The sequence below is a fragment of the Pteropus alecto genome, unplaced genomic scaffold (genome assembly GCF_000325575.1).
Source record: "Pteropus alecto unplaced genomic scaffold, ASM32557v1 scaffold3, whole genome shotgun sequence".
NCBI lineage: Eukaryota > Metazoa > Chordata > Mammalia > Chiroptera > Pteropodidae > Pteropus > Pteropus alecto.
This window is the reverse complement of record NW_006442484.1, coordinates 43,233,659-43,250,755: the sequence shown is the minus strand read 5'-3', so window position 1 is coordinate 43,250,755 and position 17,097 is coordinate 43,233,659. Positions and strand designations below refer to the sequence as shown.

General features: G+C 38.7%; 1 protein-coding gene and 1 non-coding gene across 3 annotated transcripts in view; both read right to left on the bottom strand.

The window, feature by feature from the left end:
* The window catches only part of LOC112470365 (rap guanine nucleotide exchange factor 4-like), a 77,294-nt gene extending 62,709 nt beyond the window's left edge, over window positions 1-14,585 (bottom strand). For both annotated transcript variants that reach the window (XM_025039556.1, XM_025039555.1), the window contains exon 1: window positions 14,436-14,585. In XM_025039556.1, the coding sequence (XP_024895324.1) occupies window positions 14,436-14,500 (65 nt within the window). In that variant the 5' untranslated portion in view covers window positions 14,501-14,585. The remainder of the gene's footprint in view (window positions 1-14,435) is intronic.
* Window positions 4,859-4,965, bottom strand: LOC112470420. The gene has a single exon (XR_003042991.1). It is a non-coding gene; the product is annotated as a U6 spliceosomal RNA (small nuclear RNA).
* Window positions 14,586-17,097: the final 2,512 nt, after the last annotated feature.

The window sequence follows — 17,097 nt, the reverse complement described above, 5'->3', positions numbered from 1 at the left end:
TGGTAGGATTAGGGTTTGTTTAGAAGACACACATCTATACATGTGACTAGAAAAAGAGCCACCAGGCAGATATTCTTATTGTGTGAATTTCATCCTTATTTCCTTTGGGTTAAGGCTGTGACATCTCTAGGAATTCTAAAATAAACTACAAACATTTCTGCAAGGTTTAGCACGTTGGCTCAAATTAGCCTCTGAAAAAATGGATGCAAGATAGAGAAGTATAAAGCAGTGCCCTACCATTCTGTGTCCAACTTCAGGTATGGACCAAGATATCTGTCCTACTTGTCCTATTTAAGAGATTGGCTTCTGAGAGAGGTACAAGACAGGGCTCAGGGAAAAAATGGTAACCCAAAGAGACTGAACAGAGAGGGAGACTAGACACAATCAACTGGGGATATCTGGCCAAGGCAAATAGGTTAACAATGGTTCCTTACACGGCCTCTGGAAGCTCAGATTAGGAGGAGCAGTGTTAGGGTAAAGAGTTAGAAGAGATAGTCATGCTGGCAATCCTGGGGCACTTGAGCATCCACACAGCACACAAGGAGGTGAGGTGGCATGCAGTGAGAGAGCAGAGGGTTGCAGGAGGGGGCTGGAGCACATAGTTCTCCAGGGTTTTACAGCCACGGATCATCTTTATGGTGGTGTCCGGGGCTCCGAAAACATTTGAAAAGATCTTACTTAATTTTAGCTTGACATTTTTCAAATGGCTTATCATGAGACTTTTTTTTTTTCCTTGCACTATCTATTAATATTCCAAGGAACATACTCGAAACACTGTTACAGTAAAAAAGGAATGGGTTTCATCCCTTTTGGTTCCTGGCACTTACCAGCTGTGTGATTCTGGACAAAAAATTTAACTTTTTCAAACTTCAGTTTCCTTATTTGTAAAATATAAATAATAACAGCCATCTTACTGTCTTGATGAAAACTTATTTGAAGATGTCAAAATCTTAACTCTCTTTACACACATTAACTAATTTTAGTTCTACAGCTATCTCTATTATAAGGAAGTAATCTTATGATAAACACAGGGAAAACAATATGAAAAGTTATAGCAGTATTGATAATGGCAATAATCATTTTTAAATGTCTTAACTGACTACCAAGAAAAAAGCCATATGAGCTATATGATTTCAGCCAATAAAAGTTATATTTACAAAGGATTTTTAATAACCTAGAAAAATAATCATCCTATAATGCTAATTTTAAGAGGCATGAAGCCTTAAAACATGAGCTCAAACAAGGAAAAACACTCATAGAAAAAATACTGTAATGAGCTTTACTTTAATGAGCTTCACTTTGATATCCATAATATCCATAACACACTAAAATTTTAAGATGATTTCTTCCCAGTATAGGGTTTGTAGGACTATAATAATTATAAGCCAGAAATTCTTTGGTTTTGCCCCAGTTAAAATGAAGTTTAAATCATAGTCCATTACCTTTCATAAGCTCCTGTCATTTCCTTCTGGGAAGGAGAAGGACCTGTCAATACATGTCAACTTGTAACCCTCTTAGAAAGAAGCAGAGGGTGTGTGAATATTGTCAGCTCTCAGCTGCAAGCCAGCAACAGCTCTCACAAACCAAGGGAAAAGGAAGGGATGTGGCAGCAGCAACTACATCATGTGTCACGTCAAAGAGTCGTGCTGTCTCCCTGTCTCCCAGAACTGTTTTAGCATCTAAACATGAATGAGCATTTTTAAAAAATGTTTTCTTTTCCCTCTATAATTTCCTTCATTACTCATTTTTTATTTTTAAAAATCTTTTTTTAATTCCCTCAAAATAAATTCTATGAGATAACTTCCATCAATAAAGTTTCTGCTATGTAATTATAGCAATAAGTAGATTTCGGCACATAAAATCAATTTTATGCCTGTGCCGCTTATCTAGATACAAAAGAAATAGATTCAAATGCTATTCTATTTGTGGAGGCATTCTTACGTGGCAGAACTTGCCTGCAAAATTCTCTACTGGTAGATAAAAATCAATAGTAGGTGATACATAAAAGAAAAATTAATAAGTCAAAGTTAGCTCAACTAAAATGGGAAGAAGAAAATTCCCCTTTTAGATAGTTTTCCAGCATTTTTCAAATCATTCCATCTTACTGTTTATTTTATTACCATCCACTCTCTGTTCTCTCTAATACGTATATTCTTTCTCTAAAAGTTGTAAATAAAATATACATATTTTAAAGTTATTTCAATTTTGCAATTGACTACTTTATGATTCTCTTTCAGATAATCCAAAACAATAAATACCAGGCTTAAGTCGTGTTCACTTTTGATTTCTGTAAGCTCCTTTGAGGAGCAGTTTTCTTGCTCATTTGGGCAATTTAGATAGTTAGGGTTAGGACTTCTAATGATAGAGACCAAAAAAATTAATTATCTAAATACAAAGGTTTTTTTTTTTAATGAGCTTTACTTTGATATCCATAATCTGTTAAATGTTGAATTCTAAAATGAACCTCTAAAATAGTTCAGATAAATATCCAGAGAAGTGCTGAAAAGATAGGAAGTAAAGTAACAGAAATAATGTAAAATTCAATGGAGGAAAAGATAAGGTGCAGTCACAAACTGATAATGTACAGTTACAGCACAAGGAGATGAAAGAGCACGATAAAATTGCATTCCCATTCAGACAGCTGGCATCCAAGTTCAGCCCTGCTTTGGAGATCTGCCATCTAGATGAAGCTGCTTTATTATACGGTCCCGTTGGTATTTTCTGTAATTGCACCTTTTTGTATCAATACAGGACTCCCCTATTTATGTTCTGATGATCTGGATAATTAAACAGGGACTCCTAGTCTAAGTATTTAAATTATTTTCAGTAAATAAAATGTAAAACCTGATTACTGACTAGAATAGTCCTAACTCTACAAATCAGACCTTTAAATACCACCAGGGAATATTTGCAATGAGTCTGCTGCATGCGTGGCACCTTAACATCACCAGGGATTTACTGTTCTCAAATGGTCTTCAATTTCTGACATGAAAAAATTTATAAACATATTGCCATATCATTTAATTAGTTGATAAGGAGAATATAGGAATTCAGTACAAAAACATGATCGAAAGGCAAATGGTGAAATAATGATGGAAAAATTCTTTAAAATAATGAAAAAATCCTTAAAATGAGAAATTATTGGAGTTTCTAAGTATCCTGGACCATTTTCTTGCTGTGGTACATTTGTCTGAGGGGCCCGTCTTAGAGAACACTAATCCCACAGGGGAGCCAGATAAATTCATTGCTGATAAAACTAAACTGGCTGAACATGAAACCCAAAAGTCCATTAGTAGAATGGGGATGTTGGTACCACCATCAGTCAGCTATCAGCACCCACAGCCAAAAGCAAGTATATCTTTAGAACCTCATTTAAATAATAGTACTTTTCCTGATCTCTATGACACTTATCAGCTCTCTAGGGGTAGCTTTCCTTTTCCTCAAAAATTACAATAAAGAAAAACTGAAGTGAACAGTATTTTAAATATATTTAAATAATAATATTTAAAGGATAAACCAAAATTTCAAAATTTATTCCTTTCAACTGTTTTTTGAAATTACCTTTGTCTATTTCATTAACAAAAGCAATAATATACTGTAGGCATTTTCTCCAAATGAGGCCTAGTAACCAAACAAAAGTGTGGTACCATATTTATTCAGCCTGTATCCTCACACCAGGTACTAGCCCCACCCATGTTCACTAAAATATCTCATCTGCCTAGTTAGTAAAGTGTGAATAACGCTGATTTAAATTCACACTATGGGGCCTCTCAGTTTATTCAAGGTCTTTGATCATGTTACTTCCGCAGAAGGACCTGTAAGTATCCTCTAAAATAAGACCACTACTCGGTTTCTTCTCCTTTTCTCTGCCTTTTTTTCCCTTTGTTGGTCTTATCACTCTCTGACACTGTAGTATAGATTTGTCTGTCCCCCTTCTCCATCACTCCGTATCTTCCTATCTTTGGCCTCATTGATTTTACTACAACATGACCTTTCCTGTTTTGTTCACTACTGTATTCCTTACCACCTGGAACAGTATCTAGCCCACAGTATTTACTCAATAGTTTTATGAAGGACTGACTGAAATAATTTCTGTCTTCCCAACTAATATTTAAATTCATGAGGTTAGGGGCCTTGTCAATTCTTCTCACTAGCCAATCCCTACCAAAAGTTTCTGGCACATGGAAAACAGAGAGTAAAATCTCTAAATGAATAAATGAATGAATAAACGAATAAGCCAAAGGAAAGTAGATGACTAATGTATGATCCTTTTTCTACAGCACATTTGGGTTGAGGAAGGAGGAAAAGAGCATGAGGCAGGGAGAAGGAGACAGAAGAGTGACAAACGGAGTGGCAAGAGACACTGAAGAAAGAACTTTCTTATATCTCAAAAGTTTGTTTAAAGAGTTGATAAAGAAAACGTGTAACATTCAAGAACTCAACTTTTTCTGCAGCACATTCAACAAATAACCAATCAATGACTAGAAGAATAGAGCTGCAGAACCTGAACACCAGGCAAGGCATTTATGCCTTCATATGGACTTTAAACAGAATTGAAATTTCATATACAAAATCAAGACTCAAATTTTTAAGTTCCAAGTAATTTCTGCTTACCGTCAAAGATCTTTTCTATTTGTTTTCAACATCTCTAAAAATTAAGCTTTTTCTAAGGGCCTTTAAAAATTATTTCCCTATTTATTTATTTTTAAGAATATTTTTTTCAATTATAATTGGCATACAATATTATATTAGTTTCAGGTGTACAGTGTAATGATTAGAGATATATTTAACTCACAAAGTGTTCACCCCAATAAATTTAGTGCCCAGATGGGCACTAAATCTGCCCCCGCACATATTTAAAAATATAGAACACCTCATGAATTTGCAAGTCATCTTTGTGCAGGAGCTATGTTAATCTTCTCTGTAACATTCCAATTTTAGTGTAAGTGCTGCTGAATCAAGCACTCCTCATTTATTTAAATAAAAGAGAGGTTCTTGAACTTTTGGTCAATTATAGGTAATAATCCTATAGGTCAAGTCATCCTATTTGATATGGTTACATTTTACAATTTTATTCTATGAAAGTGTTTTCAGAAAATTATGTTACTCAAAGCTAAGCATTTTAAGGTTCCATGCAATTGACACAAGTTCCTTGGTTTCCATGGTAACAATTATAGGGTCCATGCTCTGGGGCATGACCTGTGGACTCTTGACCACAATTTATTAGAGTATTAGAGTGGCACCAACATTCCTCCTTCAGAAGAAACCCTTGCCCCTACATCCTCACAAGAAAGGCTGGATCACCATTAAGACATAGATCTTTGTTTGGCTATCAAACGTGGATGTAATTTTCCCTCGGTTTGACAGAGTCTAAAGTCATATTACTCTTCATCTAACCAACAACACGGAATAGCAGCACTCCACATATCTATTGGGAAATATTACTTCAAAGTCATTGTTGCCCAATTTTAATAATTATTAATAGCTCAGATGTGGAAAACAATGTTTATGAAGTATTTCTTGAAAGAGAAGTAATCTATCCAATTTGAAAATATCCTAAAATATATCCTGGGATTAAATCAGACCATCAGAAAGCTGTCTATTTGATTGGACCCCTAGAAAAAATACTTTCCTTTAATGTCCTTTTGGCATTATGCTATCGAGACATATTGAGAATCCTGTGAAACCCATTGCTGAATTCACTATTGGGATGTTGTTCATCACATTGCACAGCATCTTCTTCATGAAGTTGAGGATGTCAATAGGTCCCAGTATCAGCCTGATTAATTGTTCTTCTCTGTCAAAAAAAGTTTTTGTTTGCAAACATTGAATACTAAAATAATTGTGCCTCCTTTTTTTGCTGATTATGAGAAATTATAGCATCGATGCTCATATTTGAAAAGAGAAAAAATTTTTAGTTACTTATCTAAATATCCATTTTAAGAAGCCATAAAAAGAAGAGCAAGTTAACGCCAAAGTAAATAGAATAAAGGGGGGAAAGGGCACAAATCAACGAATTTCTCAAACAATAAAGAAAATCAACTAAAAGTTTGTTCTTTTCAAAGATTAACAAAATTGAGAAGCTCTTAGAAAGACTGATCAAGAAAACAGAGAGCAGACACAAATTACTAATATGAGGTATGAAGGAGAATATCACTACATATCCTAGACATTAAAAGATTAATAAGGAATACTATGAAAAATTTTATGCCAACAAACTTAATAACTTAGATGAAATGAATAAAACTCCATAAGATAACTTATCAAAACTGACACAAGAAGAAATAGAAAATCTGAGTAGTCCTCTCTCAAAGAGATTGAATTTGACATCGGAAAACTCCTGGCCAGATCATAACTATAAAACATTTTTTAAAAATAACATCGACATTACATAGCTTTTTTCAAAATAAAGGAAAGAAAAAACAGAGGAAAAAATGTTTCCTGATACAAGGAAGTCCATTCTCACTCTTTCTGTTCAACTTTATCCTAGAAAGTCTCACCAATGCAACAAAGCAATAAAAATAAATAATAAAAGACACAACAATCCAAAAGAATAAAACTTCCAGTATTCACAGACAAGACTGTCTACATAGTAAATCCTGAGGAATCTATAAAACAACTACGAGAACTAAATAACTTTCCTAAAGTTACGCCATTAATAAAAATCAAAACTGAAATTTGAACCAATATGGTCTTGCTCCCAAACTCTTAACCCCTACGCTATGCTCTCCACTTAGCAAAGACCATATATTTGCATTTGCCCACAAACACAGCTATTAAAGTAGGTCTTTGGAGCCTAATATGACAATTTGGAAATAGAGATTCAGAAAATTTAATAACTTTGCCAAGATCGCATGGTGAAGAGGTATAGGTGACAGAGTTTGGACCCAGTTCTGGCTAACCCTAAAACAAAGCCAATTTGAAAACATTGTCTTACAGATTGGAAGCAGGAAACAATGAGAAAATTCGGATCCAGATGATAAGGCCCTGAAATGAAGAAGTAAACTATAAAGGCCAAGAGAAGAACGGTGACTTGGTTAGGTATCAAAAGGGAGATAGACAGAGAAGACACAGGTAATATCAAAGTTTTGAGTATGAGACTAGAAGTGTCATTAATAATATAAGAAAGGAAGGAGAAGAACCCAATGGAGAGAAGAAAGATAAAGTCAGTTTTAGACAAATTGAATATCAACTTGTTAAGTTAGAAACAGTTTTGACAACAGATAGAAACCCTAACAAAGAGTGGTTTCCAGAAGTAAGGTCTGTTTTTTCATGACAAAACAAAAAATCTGAAGGTAAGCAACTATTGATCTAAATTCAGCAGCTGAACGAAGTCAAAATTTGAGTCTGTTTCTCCCGGCCCTTCCTTCTGGGATTACAATACGGTTTCCATAAGCCAAGCTTCAAGTAGTAATTGCAGGCAAAAAGAAGAGAAGAAGCAGATATCAAATACATGTATCTTTTATCAGTAAAGAAACAACTTTTTTGGAAGCCTCTAGTAGACTTCTGCTACACCTCATCGGCCAGGATTGTGCCACATGGACACCTAGTCCCAAGAGAGACTAGGAGGATAAGTATTTTGTTTTCCCAGCCTCCCTATAAGAGAAGTAGGTGAAGGAAAACAATGTCTGCCCCAAAATATTAATGTGACATTGATGTGGGAATATCCGACAGAGAGACAAAAATGCATCTGGTTTGGAAGATAAACCAAGGATACAGAGTTTAAGTAATCTGTATAATTAAACACAGGAAATGGATGAGAGCTCCGAGAAAGAGCATGTGTGAAGAGAAAAGAAGGCAGTAACAGCACTTTGTTTTCCTTTTTCTGCAGGGGAAGCACGTGGATGCACATGGATACAGCTGAGTATACACTGTACCCAGGTGCCTCCACTCCAACCAGTCAGATTGTTTGCTTTCATACGTTTGGCTGGGTCTTTCTCTGTCATCCTCTCCACCCAGTTATTTCTGTCCTCTTTTTCTTCAGCCTCTCAGTACACCCAAGGTAGTCTTCCCTCTCTCTCTCCCTCTCTCTTATCTGGAAAGCTGACTCTTCACTGCCACTGTCCAAGATACATGAAGATGGATTTAAATCTGACAAAGGAAAAACTAGCTTACCTGGGTTTGAGACAGTGGTCCAGGAGAATAAGCAGCTACTATGGAAGGGCTATGAAATCTTATAAATTCATAGAAGATTGGAACTGAAAGGGATCTGCCAGTCTCACCCTCATGGGAGGAGCTAGAGGTCCATTTAGGGGAATCCAAATTAAAACAAGGAGGCAGAATCTGCTTTGCAGAGCACTACCCTTCCTCTGAAGACTCTTTCAGGTTCCGAGGCTGTGTTCAGGAGACCAGGCTGCAGGGGCAAGGGTGTGGTAGGCCAGGCATCCTTCTCGCAGGCCCATTTACACCATGGGCACACCATCCCCCACAGGCCTCCCATCTGAGGGAGTCGGGCTCTGGCTGAAACTTTCCTAAAATCCTAGGGCAGGTAGAGTCAGCACCACAGAATTTAACCCTGATTACAGGGTTGTCTTCTAATTGCTGTACATTTATATGCTATGTGCTCCCGTGTGTTCTGTGCTGCAATGAGATGTCCCCCAAGAAGCTGCAGATAAGATAGTTGCCTAGCATTAAACTTTAAAAATATTGCTACTATCACAAAAAGAGATCACTTGACATCACGTGCCTCATGATGGAAATATATAACACTTCTGTGAAATATTGTTACAAAAAGTCATATCTAAATCTGATCAAGCCCTAAATCCAAATAACAATTTATAGGAAATATGGAAAACAAAGGGACATACTAAAAGACACCATGGGGTATCATTAAATTCAGGCTATGTAAAAAATGCCTGTTTCTTCAACAAACTTGTTACAGGGAAGAAAATGAGAGAGAAGGAAAATGCAGAGATTAAAAAAGACGAAGATGTATCTTATTTGGATCCTAATCCGAACTGCAAAAAAGAAAGTTATGAGCTAAATGGAGAAATTCGAACACTGATTGGATATTTGGTTATATTAGGAAACTAACGTCAAATTTTTAATGTGTGAAAGTGCTATTGTTATCTTTATAAAGAATCTTTATCTTTTAGAGATATGTAATGAAATATTTACAGATGAAATAATACTATGTCTGTGATTTGTGTCAAAATAATCCTGGGAGTAGCAGGGGGTGAATGGAGTATAAATAAAACAAGACTGGCTGTGAGTTGATAATTGTTGGAGGGAGTGGGGAGAAGTACAACAGAATTATCATACTGTTCTCTCTTCTTTTTATACATTTTGAAATTTTCTGTAAAATAAGTATTTTTAATAATAGAACAGAGCTACGCAATGTCATTTTAAAAAAATATTCACCACAGCCAAGGAAACACAGAACGACAGCAGAGGCAGATGTTGATGGTGCCCATTCAGGCCTTTTCCAAGACAAAAGGACAAGTGAAAGGATTTGCCTACAAGGTTACAGATGCCACTCCATCCTTAAGGATGACCATCTCGCCCTGATCCCATAAGTACCTTCTACAATCAGGGCACTGCATTGAAGCTGGAAATAAAATGATGAATAAAATATAAAGACTGACATCAAGTGATGCAAAAAGTACATCAGCAATTGCAGTGCAGTCTGACTTGTGTTTTTGCAGTGTTGGGCAGAGTGTGCTATGGGAATACATGTAATGGTCATCTAATTGGAAAAGATGAAAGCCAAGCTGTCCTGAAGGATTCTCAGAACTAACTTCTGATTATCATTCAATTCCTGGGCTCTGTCATTCTAGGAAGAGAAAAAGCTGGCCAGAAGTTGTAAGTGTTCTGATCTCCTGGCAGCTTTGCTTCTCATTGTAAATGCACAACATGAACTTCTTGTAATAATTGGGTTTCCCGTATAGCTTCCCTAGAGAAGGAATACAGTAGCCAAAGAATGTGAGTGTCCACTTCTCTAATATCATTTTCAAATTCATGAACTATCTTTCTGGTTTTTACAGTCTTTGAGAGTTTAATGCCTGTGTATCTGTACCTGAACAATGTGCTCACAAGTCAGGATTCAGGGAGTGCAAGACCAGCCCTGAATCCTGAGAATTTGCTAGCATAACGTCATGGGACCTGCCTGGGTAGACACCAGCCTTCCCCAGCCTTCCTCCCGCTCTGCATGCTTCTTTGATCTTCTCTATTCCTCAAGGGTGGACCCGTGTCTGATGCTTCTTTGATATTTGAGTCATCCTCTCTCACCATGTCTACTACAAAGTATTTTGGTTTTTAACAGATTTGTTCCTTGATTTCTTTTGCTCACATCTAATCACATCAAAATAGCTAACTCGACATTTATGTGGGGATTAAGTCAGATGCAAGAACACTGTGTGAGGCACTTTTTAAGTGAAACATTAATAATTTTTAACAATTTCTCAGCTGTTTTGAAAGATGGCAACCATTTTTACACATCCAAACCGTGTTAACGTCATTTTCTGCTTTGGCCTGCGATCACCAGTGGTCCTCAAATAAGCTAATCAACTGGGGACCTCCCTCCAAGCTATGCTTCTAACTGAAGAACAAGAAACTAAACATTATGAACTCTTTTTCCAAAGACAATTTCTTTTCTCTCCAGTGGTTTCTCTGTCAATCGCTTAACTTCTTTCATCTGTAAGAGGATGGCAAACTTTTCTTCCAAGATCCACCTAAATACTTTAAATTTAAATACTTTAAATTCTGTGGGCCACAGAGTCTCTGCTGGTTGCAATTATTCAGCCCTGCCACTGTAGCGTAAAAATAGCCATAGACAATAAGTAACCAAAGTGAGTGTGGCTGTGTTCCAATAAAACTTTGCTTATGGACATTGAAATTTGAATTTCATATAAATTTCAGGGGTTGTGAAGTATTAATAGTCTCTCAGTTTATTTCCAACCATTCAGAACTGTACACGGCATTCTTAGCTCAGGAGACATACTGTCAGATCTGGTCCACAGGCCATAGTTTGTGGACTCCTGATTCATAGTCATTAATTCCAGTGATGATTCACTATACATATGTGAATATGTGTGGTTCCTTCATAATACTCCCTTACCAACCATAAAAATTATGACTTATAAAGAGTTCTTAAATTCACAGGTGGCAAACAAAATCTTATGGTAAAAACATTTTCACTAAAATTAAACAACGGTCAACACAGTAAAAAAAAAAAAAAAAAAAGATATTTTACATATCCAAAATCTGAAATAGTGGCTATTACATAATATGTTTCTAGTTACCATCCCTGCTCAGGAAATATTGTAAGATTTTATGAGAGCAGTAGGTTTGTTTTGCTTCAACAATATGTCCGCTGAGACTTTTTTCAATAGCTTTTTATCCATCCAATTGTTCAATGCTTTCTGATTTTAAGGTTAGTATTTGCACACTCTCATCTCCTCCACTCCACCATAGCTCAAGAACTTGGATGCCTGATACATAGGCAGCTTTGGATTTTCTTTCTTCAACCTAATCCACGTATCTACATATTTTTCAACCCCCTCTCCCACATGTAAATTTATATAGTGTTGTCCCGTCTATGATATCTTTCTAGGCATGCCTAACGAACATTTCTAAGGCTTTATTTTCCTTGTCTTGTTTGTTTTGACTTTAATTGCATACTTCTGTACTCCTGCAGACATTGTACCTTCACTCCCCTTTTTATTTCTAACCCCTGAGCCCTCTTTTTCTAGCTGTCCCCGACAGTTGATACTTGCATAATGCATATATCAAGACTACGTTTCCCAGCTGTAAAAAAGGTCCCAGCATCATATCCCCAAATAATACATAGGGGCTCAATGTACCATTCCCTCTTTGTTGTGTTTATGCCTGAAAATGTCCATAATCAAAAATTTTAGAAAAATAAAGAATATTTTCCTATACTCTTGATTTGGTTACAGAGGAATTTATGGTTGGGAAGAAAAGATGTATTTATATGCTACTCCTGTGTGTTTTTGTGCACGCTGCTCTCTGTGCCTGGCATGCCCTCCCCCAATTCTCTGTCTGATAAAATTCCCCTTAACTCCAAGGTCCAGGCAGGAACCTGTGGGAAGCATCCCTGCAGAGTTGCCAATTCTCTCTTCTGCATTCCCAAAGCACCTCAAATATCTCCATTAAAGCACTTATTACATTGTGGTTAGTTTTATGTAGCTGTCCCACCTCCAAATCAAAAAGAAACTCTAATTTTTTTTTCTTGCATTCCCAATGCCCAACACAGTACCTAGAATAGGATATCAAGATTGCATTTCTCAGAAATGTTGAGAGCTATGTCCCACTAAGGAATGACTTCAGGACTTTTTAGCCCACATCCATCAGCACCCTTAATCTTCCTCTTCCCCTGAAAAATTAACAATCTTAGTAAAAATGCAACTTCAAAACAAGGCCCTCTTACAATGAGATTGCCAGTCCTAATCTCTTCAAAGAAATTCCAGCATCGATGCTGCGGAAAATGGCAAGGTTCTCAACACCAATACCTACATATCACCTAACAGTTTTCAAAGAACTCACCATTTTTTTCCCATTTGATATACTAATCCTTAGTAAAACATTTCCATTCTCGTTTTTTTCAGTCACTTGGGGAAGTAAAAGTGACATGTCCAAGATCAGAACTGGTGACAGCTCTGGACCTAAAAAATCTTAACTGTCCACTCCCCTGCACTCTAAAAATGGAAGGCTCTGTATTTGTGGAGGGTTGTTTTTTTCCCCCTGGTAGATTTTTTCCCCATTATAAATGGTGGTATTAGATGGTATGACTATGTTCTAAAACTCTACTCCAAAAAATAATAATAACAATTTGGGCAGATACACATTATGAAAAGACAGTCAAATATGACCTCTTGTGTTAGCATTACTCTATGATTTTGCCATAAGTACTTATTGACTAAAGGGTTTCCAGTGAATTACTGACTGTTCAAAAAATGGCCTGCCATGCATTTCTCCGAATAGAAACATGTAATCTATTATCTTTAAAATTCACTCATAAGAAAGTACTACTATTTATAGTTTAAGTACAAGAGGCTTGATTTTCTCTTCTTTTATAATTCATCTTTCCTAAACTATTAAATTTAGATTACTAATCACATTAGCAGTCTCTTCCCTTAAACATGCTATTAGTTTCTCTACATAATTCTGTATGATTTAACCATTGCTTCAATTCTTACTATTTATTGCATGTAACTCTTCTAATATTAGTACATATCATTTTAGACATAAATAGGGTACCGTCTGCCAAAAAAAATCTTGCTGCTGTGTGGTAACTGAAAGTAAAAATTATTTTCAGATATATTAAGTTATTCAAATGAGCCACATTTAGCTTTTCTCAAATTACTTTTTTTCAACAAATGCCTATAATAGTAAAGTACACAGAGCCTATCACACATAAGATTTTCAAGTTTGATCTGGCTACAGATCTGCTAATTGTAAAAATCTCAATATGGCAGAGCACAAAATATTTCACACAAATGCAAATTGAGATATCATGCAGATAGCTGCAAGACATGAATCATTACCCTGCTGCATCAAACTCAGAAATGCAGAGGCAGTTCACTGTGCAAGATTTCTTGCTCAGTTCTTAAAAGTTCAGATGCATCACCTTTTAATCAGGGTAATAAACTATAATTGCTAACATACTGCGTAATGATTACTGCTAAACCCACAATCTGGACAAACAGAAAATTATGCTGTCAGAGCCTGGAAACAATCGCAGTCCGCTGTTAAACACAGCACCTCCTTATATAGAGCTGTCATCGGGAATTACAATGCTCTTTTTACCGTTTCAAATTTTTTTAGAGTAAGGGTCTTTTCCTAAGCAAGTAATAAGAGGAAAGCAGTCTCCCTCATGACCTTCCTAACACAGACCTTGAGCAAGCGACGGCGGGAGCACGGGCTGAGAAGGCACTAGACAGCTCCACTGGGTCCCTCGCACTTTGCTTTCAGGAACAAAAAAAAAAGGATGTTACTCTGCACCTGCTTCTCCTCCAACCCCTGCTTAAAACTTAAATTACATTTACTCCTAGTGGTCTGAACTGCTGGACGAAGGTATGAATCTATCCTTCTGTCAGGTGATGCCAAGAGAAGATAACCCCCCACCTGAGAGCAGAGCCTGGAGTTGCGGGATGGGGTAGGGGAGAGAAGGGGCAGGAGGGGCGGGAGACTGGAGAGGCTGGTGCTCTCCCCCCACCCCCGCACTGCACTGCATTTTCTCCACCTCACATAAAAACCTTATGCAGGTGGCGCCCCACCAGAAGCAGGGGGCTGTGTCCCCATACATCCCAGATAAGGCCCCTCCGCCCCCTCCCCCGCTCAGAGACCTTTCTCCCGCAGCCGGGTGGGCTGCGCCCAGGTATGGGGCTGCGACTCTGGGTGGCCGACCCCCCGCGGTCTCTAGGCAGGCGCCACGCTGCAGAGTCCCGGCCCCGCTGGGGCCCTTCCCGAGCTACCTTTTATCTAGACAGGCGATCCACTCTGCCGAGGAGGAAGAATGGGCAGCGTGCGCAGCGACCATGTTGGCCAGCGGCGCGCGGTGTCCGCGGCTGCAGCGACCTCCGGCGCCCACTCTGCCTCTGGGACCGCCTCCCCTGGCCCGCCTCGCGACCAGCCGGCTGCGACAGACAGCCCTCTCGTGGCCTGCCCTGCTGCAGGTTGGGTGGAGGGAGGGGACCTGAGGGGCGGGGCGTGGGGACGGGGAGGGCCCAAGCCAGCCACCCGCTCGCCGCTGCACTGCGGCGCCCGGGGGTGGGGAGTCCCACAGTCCCGCCCGCTGCGGGGAGGACGCTAGGTGGTGACTCTGAGTGGCCGGTGGCCGGCCACCTGCGACAGGTGACTGCTGCGTCTCAAGGAAACCTGAACCCCACCCTTCACCTCGGGGGTGGAGGGGCTCTGAAGCATGGAGAGAAAGAAGATGCAAAGGGTGGGAGGGGGGTGGGGGGATGTCAGTGTCTATATATTTTTCATACAGCAAATGCCACTAAAATGGCTGCTGCCTCTGTTTCCTTAGAAACCCATTAGTCTTCCTCAGCAACTGTCAAAACTTGCTGGTGGTTTCTTGCTCACCTTTCCTGTTTCCTCATTTAAAAGGGATGAAGAAGAGGGCTGTTACGGCATGGGATGGAAACACCTGCGGTGGTCTCTGCGTGTGGAATCCAGGGGACAGTTTCTCCCGAAGGGTGAGGAAGGCCTAGGATGGAATGGAGGGGCTGCATAGGCATGGCTGGAAGCAGGAAGGGGTGGCCAGTGTGTCAGAATAGTGACCAGTGGTGACTGAAGGGATGACAAACTGGTCTTGGGTTTTGAGCCTTGGCCCTGATTGGGCTTCCATTACTTGCACGATGAAAAGAAACACAAAAGAATGGGGAGTAGTGGAGCCACAAGAAGAACCGAGGTTTAGGGATTAGGGGCCAAGATCTTAAGGTACTTGAGTTAACCTGGATGGTTGGTCCCACCCGCCATTCTTTCCATGGCAACATCGTTGAATGGTCTGTCTACTATCTGTCTCTACCAGGTGTGCACAACAAATGCTATGCCTAGAAGTTGTTCAGTTACACTCTGCCAAAAATCAAATTATGCTCTGATTGTTTTTTAGGAATTTGAGGACACAGTAAATCTTTCGGACTACTACCAAGGACTGTTTTGATATTTATGGTGTGCTTTTGGGAATAGACAATGGGAAAAGAGGTATAGCATTGCTTTCCTCACTTTTTCTCTCTCCTACCCTCCCCTCGTGTCCCTGCTTACAGGAGGTTCAAAGAAACTTGAGAAAATGAAACAGCATGTGTGTTCTGGCATGCTCCTCCAAAGAATTTGCCATTTTCCTTCTGCTCCATAGCCTGGATCTGGTTTCAGACCAGCCATCGTTCCCTCAGCAACAAACACTTCCCTGCTCAGTGCTCGTCCCCCAGTTGACCTTCAGCAGGTTAATTTCCATCATGTTTAAGATAAATAACAATTAAAATGTTATACTATATAAAGATTGCCAAAGGCATTTATTCTGTTTCTTTTTTATAATAGAGGTATGAACGAGTAAACGGGGCTCATATTTATTAAAATTAATTTATAAAGGCATCAAAGAGCTTTTGAGATGTTTCAAGGTCACCAAATGCTTTCTCAAAATGCCTTTACTCAGAATTCTTATAGGTAAGAAGCTAAAAGGAAAAAGGACTGCATATGATCTATCATTACCAGAGGCTTAGAGTTGCCATAGTTTTCGGCCATGATACTAATAGTCATCATTTATTGAACATCTGCTGAGTTTCAGATACTGTGCAGAGTTCTCTACATATGTTACTTCATTTAATCTTCAGAATAGTTTGTGAACCAGAGCCAGGACAGATGTCCAGGACAATACTCCACAAGAAGGGACAAATGTCTCTGAAAATGTGATAAAACACAGACAATTATGTTTATCAGTACTGTCAGTTGATTGGGTTGGAAGGAAGACTCTGATGAGCTGCTTAGAGTAGGAGTGAGACCTCAAGTTGTCTAACATGCATTTTAAGAAATGTAGGTCTAATGAACTGCAAGGTCTTTGTATTGCTGTGTGGTACCCTGCCTTTCCTCTAAATAGAAGTTGAAATTTTATTCAAAGAATATTCTTTTGAAAGAGCCCCAATGATCATTAGCTTACCCAGAGTCCACACATATCCTCATCCAGCTCTGGAAGTAGGTACCAGTAACTCCAATATATTCACTAGGACACTGAGCATCAGGAAATGTTGATACCTTGCTCAGGACACTTTAGCAACTAGAGCCAGTGGAAGGTGGGGCGGCGGGGGTTAGGGGGAACAGGGGCTAAACCAGATTCAGGTCTGAGTCCAAAACCCTCACACATCAGTGATGGTGCCACTGGTTTGGTCAATAGAATAAAATTAGAAGGCATGTCAAAAATATCTGCCCGCATAAGAACAAAATGATTATAATTTTTTATGTAGAAATAGGGAAACTTGAGAGGAATAAGGATAGAAGGGATGCTTGAAATGTCAGGAATAGCCTTACTATTCTACAGATTATTCTCATGGTCTGAAAATGATTTGATTATTGATTAGGAACTACACAAGTAAAGTAGAAGTTGTTAATGGTTATCCTATGATAAAGAGGACGAAAATA